Source organism: Nansenia antarctica (genome assembly GCF_963989245.1).
Source record: "Nansenia antarctica genome assembly, contig: SCAFFOLD_667, whole genome shotgun sequence".
Taxonomy (NCBI): domain Eukaryota; kingdom Metazoa; phylum Chordata; class Actinopteri; order Argentiniformes; family Microstomatidae; genus Nansenia; species Nansenia antarctica.
The window spans coordinates 9,604-19,916 of NW_027662970.1; the positions used below are offsets into that span (position 1 = coordinate 9,604).

At 46.3% G+C, this 10,313-nt stretch overlaps 1 protein-coding gene across 1 annotated transcript; it reads right to left on the reverse strand.

Annotated features, from left to right (window-relative positions):
• Positions 1–1,251: 1,251 nt before the first annotated feature.
• LOC308175360 (tumor necrosis factor-inducible gene 6 protein-like) lies at positions 1,252–9,853 on the reverse strand (the record flags this gene model as incomplete). The annotated part of the gene is made up of 4 exons (XM_080551037.1): positions 1,252–1,406; positions 3,380–3,420; positions 5,057–5,285; positions 9,692–9,853. Coding segments are annotated over 4 exons (587 nt in total), but the record flags the coding sequence as incomplete, so codon positions are not given.
• Between the last annotated feature and the right edge of the window lie 460 nt (positions 9,854–10,313).

Below are 10,313 nucleotides of genomic sequence, written 5' to 3' on the forward strand. Positions count from 1 at the left end.
GTTGCTCTACTGTCCTACCCTGCAGAAGCTAACCTCAGTAACTATGCAAACAGTGAAACTGAGAAAAATGGCTTAAAAATTCTGGTAAATGGACTGCACTTATATAGCTATGCCTTTATCCAAAACGCTTTACAACAGCCTCTCTGGAAGAGCTGTACAACACACGCTGTCTCAGGAAGGCCTCCAAGATCTCCAGGGACCCGACCCACCCTGGGTACGAACACTTTACCAGGCTGCCTTCGAAAAGGCGGTTCAGGACCCTGGCCGCTAAGACAAACAGACTGAAGAACAGCTTCTACCACAGGGCCGTCCAGGCCCTGAACACAGCAAAGACCTAAGTTCTGGGCCCTGGACAGTCTGGACGGATTGTATGGCAGCTGCTGGACTGAAAAAATCATGTGTAGTGCTGAGGCACAAACATGTACATTTCAAGCCTGCAAACTGTGACACTTTAAATAACGTGAAACAATACTATTGTGCAATATGACAACCCTAGTTGTCTATCTGTACAGTATAGTATAGTGGATAGTGTACATAGCCTTTATTTATGTAAACCAGCTCCTTCCCTTCTTGTGATTTATTTTTTTTTTAAAAATGTTTCCTTTCCTAACACCAGGGGAGCCACCCCTCCTAAATTTCGTTGTTTGGTACCTGTACTGTAGCAATGACAATAAAGTCCATTCATTCATTCATTCATTCATTCATTCACACACCAATGGTGGCAAGCTGCCATGCAAGGCGCTGGCCCGCTCACTGGGAGCAATTTGGGGTTCAGTGTCTTGCCCAAAGACACTTCGACATGTGGCCAGCCGGGGCTCAAACCACCGATCTGCCAACCTTGCGATCATTAGACGGCGGCTCTACCTCCTGCGCCACAGCCGCCCCGTTTTGAGAGTGAGAAGTTCAATTTCACTTATAACTCAATAAAAAAAAATTGTAGTTACTGCGGTTAGCCTCTGCAGGGCAGTGTACTTCAAACAACATGCTTAGGATTGAAAGTCAACACCGACCACCCAATGACAGTGAGGTAACAGTGGTGAAAGCAATCAGCACCAGAATCACACAGTTAACAAAACACGCAAATCTGAAACACTTATATAAAAGGGTATGCATTTATTATAGTTTTTTTGGTTTTTTGTTGCTCTCCTCAATGACAATGGTTCACTAAAAAAACATTTAACAACACAACTAGAACATTATAAATACAATCCATACAAACGTTTTAAAAATAATCTGTTTAATCATCAGTTGTCAAGGGATATAGTCAGTGTCGTTCGGAGAGACTGGGGATGGGTATCCATATTGGGAATGGGTGGGAAAAGAGGCGTTCACAGCAGTGTACTCGAGCTGGAAGCCCCCCGCTGTTACTGAGGCATCAGTGAGGAACTTCAGTGTCATGACGTTACCTGTAGCGGAGATACAGAGCAAATTGTAAGATGGTAAATGGACTGCACTTATATAGCGCCTTTATCCAAAGCGCTTTACAACGGCCTCTCATTCACCCATTCACACACACATTCACACACCAATGGTGGCAAACTACCATGCAAGGCGCTGGCCCGCTCACTGGGAGCAATTTGGGGTTCAGTGTCTTGCACAAGGACACTTCGACATGTGGCCAGCCGGGGTTCGAACAGCCGATCGGCCAACCTTGCGATCATTAGACGGCGGCTCTACCTCCTGCCCCACAGCCGCCCGTACGGCTGAGGTTAAAGGTTATCTTCGTGAGAAATACACTATCTTCAAAGTAGTGTATAATCTGCTCTCCTGAGGTTGATTAGTTCACAAAAAATAAAAGATACTAATTTCCTTCTCAAAGTGCCGTGGGGTTATCTTCATGTCCTTATTAGGGGGTCAGCAGCAGGCACTGTACAACTTTTAAGACCTCAAGACCCATCTCTTTAGAGCTGCATACAGTTGCCCTTAGCAACTGCCCTTAGCAACTCCCCCTCCCTGTGTAGACTACCCATACGCTTTTATTTATGTTATGTGTTTGTTAATGTGTTTGTTTTTTTGTTTTTGTTTTTTATTTGTTTTTCAGATTTTATCCCTTTTTCACCCAATTTGGTAGCCAATTTAACCCAACGTAGCATCCAATTATCCCCTGCCTATTGCATAGGATCCGCCGCACGACCCCGTGGCCGGCAGTCCCAGAGGAGGCCGCCAGACAGACTAGGCTGACTGGCTCCTCGAGCCCAGTACCGTTATTCCGGCGCCCAGGGGGCGGTGTTGCGCGACGGATCCTAGTCCAGAAATACTCCTATACCACCCTCGGAAGCGGCCGGCCAATATGCCGCTTCCCGTGTGCCTCGGCCATATCTGGATCTGGCGAGCCGGGATACGAACCCCGGCCCCGGTGGGCAGCATGCACTAGCGGCCAGTGCGTAGACCGCTACACCACCGCGGGGCGAATGTGTTTGGTTTTTATATGATGTATAATGTGTTGTGATCTTGGTGATAAATGCATAATACTGAATAAATACTGTCATTGTAATTATGTGAGCTTCAAAGTAGGGTATTATTGTCTTTCGTGAGGTCAGATAGTTCATCAAACAATAAAAGATACTCACAGATATCCATAAACCCGTTCTGAATACACAAGGTTCTCTCTTACGCTTTAGTTGATCAGTATTTATCACATTTCTCAAATCAAAATCAACCAAAGCTTGGACATGTAGCCTACATTTGTGTGGATCATGGTAGGCAAACGTTGATTGCATTCCTCACTCCATTCCATACATTACAATGGTTTGGATCTGAGGGGGTGTCCTCACTAGAAACATTTGCTTCACTTGAAACGGAGTTTAGGATAAAGTTCGCTTTGCTCTGCGTCGTTTGGAGCTGTGAGAACGCGCATTCGAAGTCGCTCCCGGAGCAAAGAACCAACGGATGCTCCGCTTGGAAAGGGTGCTTTCGCTTTGGTTACAAACGACGCGACCATCACTTTGCTTCGCTTCGCTTTTGGTGAGAACACTGCCCGAGGCTGTCCATAGGAAAACAACAGCGCACGCGTGTTGATCTGGATAAGAGCGGGACGAACGGGCAATTCTACATTTTTCTGACCAATCAACTACCACGTCTGTTGCTTCGATTGCGTATGTTACTTCGTTTACATGAAGGGCTGTGAGAACGCAAATCAGAGAAATAATTTATGCAACAATGTTGCGAACTCATCCACTTGCTCCGGGTCTCTCGATTCAGACTTTCATGTGAGAACATGACCTTTGACCTGAGACAATCAGACGTAGTTCCCTTTGAAAGATACAGCGCCTGCCACTTCCCTGAGAGCCACATGAACCTGATTACAGTATGATGATCATAAGACGATAAAACAGGTGATAAAAAAAAAGATTAGTTATGTGATCGTGTCATACAGTACCTGTGCTAATGATGTCGTCTGGAAAATAATCGCCACAGAACCTGTAGAAAAATAAACAGATTTTTGTGATCAAACACTGACATAAAGACATCATCGTCTAACAAAACCACCACCAAAGCAGAGTCAGAACTGTGATCATTTTATTAATAATAATAATAATTATAATAATAATAGCTTTAATTTATATAGCGCCTTTCAAAAACCCAAGGACGCTTTACAAGGGAATGAAACGGACAGACAAAACTGAAAACAATAAAGCAAAAACTGAGACAGTGACTCGGGGCCAAAGGCCTTGGAGAACAGATGGGTTTTGAGGGCTAGTCTGAAGGAGTCCAGGGTGGGGTGGGGGCGGATCGCAACGGATTTTACATGATAGACTGTTATTGTGATGTATTCACCGTTGCCATGGTTTTGTTAACGCTATGCATACTGGGTATTGAAAATGCCATGTTGTACTGTTATGTTGGTCTAACGTGGGGCTCCACAGTAGATAACAATAAATACTCAAGTTACAGCCGTTGTCTGAGTAGTACATGTCATACAGGTGAGGTTCATAGTCATTATCCAAAGTGCTTTACAACGGCCTCTCATTCACCCGTTCACACACACATTCACACACCAATGGCGAGGTAGGCAAGCTACCATGCAAGGCGCCGGCCGGCCCGCTCATTGGGAGCAATTTAGGGTTCAGGGTCTTGCACAAGGACACTTTGACATGTGGCCAGCCGGGGCTCGAACCGCCGATCTGCCAACCTTGCGATCATTAGACGGCGGCTCTACCTCCAGAGACACAGCCTCTACCTCCTGAGACACAGCCTCTACCTCCTGCACCACAGCCTCTACCTCCTGAGACACAGCCTCTACCTCCTGCGCCACAGCCTCTACCTCCAGAGACACAGCCTCTACCTCCTGAGACACAGCCTCTACCTCCTGAGACACGGCCTCTACCTCCTGAGACACAGCCTCTACCTCCTGAGACACAGCCTCTACCTCCTGAGACACAGCCTGAGACACAGCCTCTACCTCCTGAGACACAGCCTCTACCTCCTGAGACATAGCCTCAACCTCCACCAGCCTCTACCTCCTGAGACACAGACTCTACCTCCTGCGCCACAGCCTCTACCTCCTGAGACACAGACTCTACCTCCTGAGACACAGCCTCTACCTCCTGAGACACAGCCTCTACCTCCTGAGACACAGCCTCTACCTCCTGAGACACGGCCTCTACCTCCTGAGACACAGCCTCTACCTCCTGAGACACAGCCTCTACCTCCTGAGACACAGCCTGAGACACGGCCTCTACCTCCTGAGACACAGCCTCTACCTCCTGAGACACAGCATCAACCTCCACCAGCCTCTACCTCCTGAGACACAGACTCTACCTCCTGCGCCACAGCCTCTACCTCCAGAGACACAGCCTCTACCTCCTGAGACACAGCCTCTACCTCCTGAGACACAGCCTCTACCTCCTAAGACACAGCCTCTACCTACTGAGACACAGCCTCTACCTCCTGAGACACAGCATGAGACACAGCCTCTACCTCCTGAGACACAGACTCTACCTCCTGACAGCCTCTACCTCCTGAGACACAGCCTCTAACTCCTGCGCCACAGCCTCTACCTCCTGAGACACAGCCTCTACCTCCTGCGCCACAGCCCCCACGGACTGATACTCACCTCCCAGCGTAGCCATTGACGTCGTCGTAGCTGTCGTAGACCTCCAGGTAGTCTGCCAGACAGGCGGTGTCGTCTTCCAAATCAAAGTCCAGGAAGTAGAGGTGGATCCTCTGGCCGTAGCGCACACGTATGTGCCAGTAGCAGATCTGCTCGTCCTCGTACTCCTCTGGGTAAGACGGAGACTGGATCTTCCTCTGCTGGTCTGTGAACACCCCGCCACACTCCTTGGCTGTGAGACAACAGAGACACAGAAGGCATTGCGTGAGCTTAGAATGATAAGGTTCTATCTCCGTTTAGGGCAGTTCAGAGATATTGAGCGTCAACGTCTTTACATTCCATTATGTTCTGTGAGATGGAACCTTTGTATTTTATGAATTAGTAACAAAAAAATGTCAACATTTTTAAAATAACACCACACAGGCATTAATAAACACCTAATGGATCAGATTATGTAAAAAACTCAATTTTGACGAAAATGGAGATAGAACCTTATAATTCTAACGTCACGATTGTTCATATAGATACTAACACTTTAGTATGGGGAACATTTATGAGGCACAAATGTGATGACAGGGTCTGGTTATAAAAAGTCTTCATGGTCATTTTTCTCATTTTTTTCCCTTCCAGATTATGAAAGTGTAGATTGACTATGTTGCAAATGATGTGTCATACATTGAAATCTGAACATAGTCGAAGAAGATTATGCTTATTTGAATGTTGGTCGACCTCAAACCAAAATAGCTGAATCAAAACACAGGCAAAGCAGTCACTGCTAATAGTCAGTGCTAACATGACTAGAATAGAACGTCAACATGACATGCTGATAGGACATCAACATAACTACACATAATTAGATGATCACACTGTCCTTGCTTTTGAACACGTCCTAAAACGAAAGTTTGTTTACAAGCCAAGTATCACTTACCAGTCGCCTACGCCAGACGAGACAGTGAATCCAATTAATAAATTATAAGTATTTAGTGATTCTAAAACTATTGTTTGTTATATCGAGTGCGCTCTTCAACACGTCAACTTTTGTAATATGCAAAAAAAATGGAAAACACATTTTTTTAAAGAAGGTTTTTGCTCATTTGTGGAATGTCAACATGCAGCCCTTTTTACCAGTGTCACAACAAATGTTTTACCAGTGTCACAAATGTGTAGCTTGTAAGAGTAGCTAATTGTGCAATTGTATACTTGCCATTTATTAGGTCTTTATCCAGTGTTTTCTTATTCTCATGGACCATAAGTCATGTAGTAGCTGGACAGTTAGATTTCAGAAACCCTCCAATCACTGACTCACATCTGGGGATTGAACCAGCGACCATGGGGTGTCTAGCCTCCCTGACCTCAAGGCCAACTTTTCCCCCAATAACATTGTTGTGAGGGTGTGTGCTGTGTGTGTGTGTGTGTGTGTGAGTGTGTGTTGTGTGTGTGTGTGTGTGTGTGTGTGTGTGTCTTAAGCCTCATAGCCTAGGCTTACAGTATGTGTTGACTAACATTAAGTGGTAGCAGATGATTTGGTTATAAATAAGGTGTGATAGGAACACTGGCGGACTCAGGGGGGGGCAGGGGGGGCGACTGCCCCTACTGGTGCCCCCACGGTTGAAAAACGTCTCTCCTAAGTGCCCATTTGAGTGGCAAAAGTGCCCATTTGAGTGGCGAAAATGAGAGGACGTGCCCTATTGGTGCCCCTCCAATGGTCTAAACTTGACCATGTGCCCCCACAGTTGAAAAACGTCACACTAAAGTGCCTTTTTGAGTGGCGAAATTAGAGGATGTGCCCTATTGGCTGCCCCTTCCAATGGTCTAAACTTGACCATGTGCACTGATGGGGTCCCATGTTGTGCAGTAGGTGCCCTTTTTTTCTTTTCGCCCCCCCTGCCCTTCAAACAACCTGAGTCCGCCACTGGATAGGAACTATTTTGTCGGTTTGAAGTGTTTTGGAATAGGTGATTTCCTCCCATTGAATGAAATCAGCCCAGTGGATGTTTCTCTCCGGGAATAAAGAGCAAACATCTTTTTCCAATAATTGTTTTCCTAAATTTCGCGTGTGAGCACTGAATACAGTAAGACATTGAAGAGAGAGACTCCTTTGTCTTCTGACAAATGAAGAAAATCAGCACCACATGTACAGACTGCAGACAGGGGAGGCTGGTGGGGGTAGAAATCGGAGGGCAGGCTCAACGCCATTTCTACCTCCGCCAGCCTCCACTGACAGACTAGTAAGAATGAACTCAAAAACCCCTTTTCCTCTGGAGTGTTAGGAGGGGGAATGTGGAGAAATGTGTTTTACGCTATTCCCCCGTAAACATTTACATTTAAATTTTTGGCATTTAGCAGACGCCTTATTCCAAAGCGACTTACAATCAATACATTTGAATACTAAGCAAGTGAATCATCAATCCACCAGACGTAGCAGGAAGAGTAATCCAGCTCAGGCCCGGGGCCACTGATAGAAGGAAAAACCTTCTCCTATCACCTTCTTCTAAACCTAGATTTTTTTTACACTGGAGAAACAGAGAAACAGTACAAGGGGGAGCAAAAGAAGATTTTTAGGGACACGGTAGAGGGGAAAGCGGGTGTCTTAGGAGACGCAGTGCTGAGGGGCAGAAGATGTCTCAGGAGGAGCAGTTAAGACAACCATAACTCATGTTAATCTATGTTGACATAATGACATATTATGTTGAGCTATGTTGACATATGACATATTATGTTGAGCTATGTTGACATATGACATATTATGTTGAATTAGTTTAATTATGTAATTCCCCCCCATAACTCATGTACGTAACATGTTCTTGAATTCTGCTTATTGCCTTATTGTCTTGTCTGCGATGTCTTACTGTGACGTCAAGAACTGAACCCTAAGAATTTGACTCTCTTACACTTGTGTAAGACAAACTTGCGATTGTGAGGGAGTGTTAGCTATTCTATCCAATGTGACATCCTCCATGAAGAACACAACTGAACTAAGTAACATGTGGTGACCAGCCTTGCATGCTCTGTGTGGCCATGTACAATATAGTATAATTCTACAAGAAAAGTCCCAAATACTGACCAAAAGGTGGTGGAGGTCCAAAACGGAGGACAGCCTCATTGTAATGTACGGAATGGAATGAGGAAGGATATGGAGCACGTTCATTACGTGCATTATAATGAGGCCGTCCTCTGATTTCTACCTTCACCAGCCTCCCCTGTTTTGTACAATACTACGTTTCAAGAAAAAAGAGCCAATAGTTCTATTCGGTTGTTAAGTCTGACGTTTAGCAATTTCTGGGGTCCAAACCAGAAATTCCCCGCACCAGAGTACCAGTGTACTAAAGCGGTAGAATGACAGTTCAATCATTTTTTAGACTGGGATCTATTCATACAACAAGGGACACAGCAGCACTTTCCCGTTTTCCCCATATTGTCAGCGTCTTTGAGCCTCGGAAAGGCGCTATACAAATATAATGAATTATTATTATTACTGAGGCATTTCAAAGACAGCGCCTCAGCCAACGTTGGACCCGGAAACACGTCACGACTTAACAACCGAATAGTTAGTGTCTCATTGGCCTTTCACCTCAAGGTGTTGCTTCGCTGCCCCGTTCTATCAGAGAGACAGGATCAACCTTCTCTGTCTCTCCAGCAGCACTTTGGCAGGGCTGCCCCTCCTAAAACTTGATCATCAAACCCTCTTAAAACATTTTTACAGCCAGTTTAGTTGGGGGTGTTTATACCATATAAATAATATTGCTTTTGAGCACTTTTCAGATATACTTAGAGGGATTGGAATGTAAATATCTTTAAACAAGAGAAAACGTGATGGATGAGCCCCTGTGTGCGCGAAGGGTTCTGGGTGAAATGAATCAACGAACGAACGCTGGCCTTTGGAGTCATTTCCCCCCTGCTGACAGCTTGGAGGCGTTGAGGTTTCGCTCCGTCTACAAAGCCTCGGTGAATCGTCTGAGGTTAGCAGCTGTGCGCCACCCCCCTCCCATAGACCACCCTCTGATTCACTTATCACATCTCCAGTCTGCTTACTCATGGAATGACTGACCTCCTTTGACTGACTCAGACTCAACCCCCAGCCCACATACAGTACTGAGTAGTAGTTACTGTTGTTTTTACCTATTGTATTTGTGCTTTGAAATTGTGTGTTTTTTAAATTGAAATAGTTGTTTTAAATTGTTTTAAACTGCTGCTTACCTATTGTAAAGCACTTTGATGTAAAGTGCTATACAAATAAAGTTATTATTATTATATTATTAGACCGACGGCCCTCTACACCAGTGGAGGCTGGAGGAGGTAGAAATCGGAGGATGGGGCTCATTGTAATACACGGAACAGAATGAGGTAATGGTATCAAAACCTATACCCTCTACCTCCACCAGCCTCCGTTAACTTGCTCTACAACACTACTATGAACCACAAGTAACCACTCTCTGTCATTTGGACGACCCTGCAAAGTGTCTCACTGAATGTGTCTCATTCTGACCCTGGTGTGCCATAACCTCGCCCATCATTGGGACCAATGGGCTTTCTGACTCAGCCTTAATGTACTCATCTCTCATGGAGACTCATGGTCGATTAAAAGCCCCCGCCCAGGACTGCCTAAACAGCCATTTGTCATGCTTGTCTACTACTCACTGTGTGGGTTGTAGCAGTAGACGTCCCATTTCTCACTCTTGTTCAGTCTGTAGCCGTAGTCGATGATGCCGACCTTCCCGAACCCACAGTTGGCACCGGATTTGACGATGGGGTAGCCAACACGCCCTTTGTTGAACCAGCCGGCTGCACACACGTGAAAGCCTACGAGAGAGAGAGAGAGAGGGAGAGAGAGAGACAGAGACAGAGACAGAGAGAGAGAGACAGAGAGAGAGAGAGACAGAGAGAGAGAGAGAGAGAGAGAGAGAGAGAGGGAGAGGGAGGGAGAGAGAGAGAGGGGGGGGGGAGAGAGGGAGGGAGAGAGAGAGAGGGAGAGAGAGAGGGAGGGAGAGGGAGGGAGAGAGAGAGAGGGGGGAAGAGAGAGGGAGGGGGAGAGAGGGAGAGAGAGAGGGAGAGAGAGGGAGGGAGGGAGGGAGAGAGAGAGAGGGAGAGGGAGGGAGAGGGAGGGAGAGGGAGGGAGAGAGAGAGAGGGGGGGAGAGAGCGAGGGAGAGAGAGAGAGGGAGGGAGAGAGAGAGAGAGAGAGGGAGGGAGAGAGAGAGGGGGAGGGGGAGAGAGAGACAGAGAGGGAGGGGGAGAGAGAGAGAGACAGAGAGAGAGAGAGAG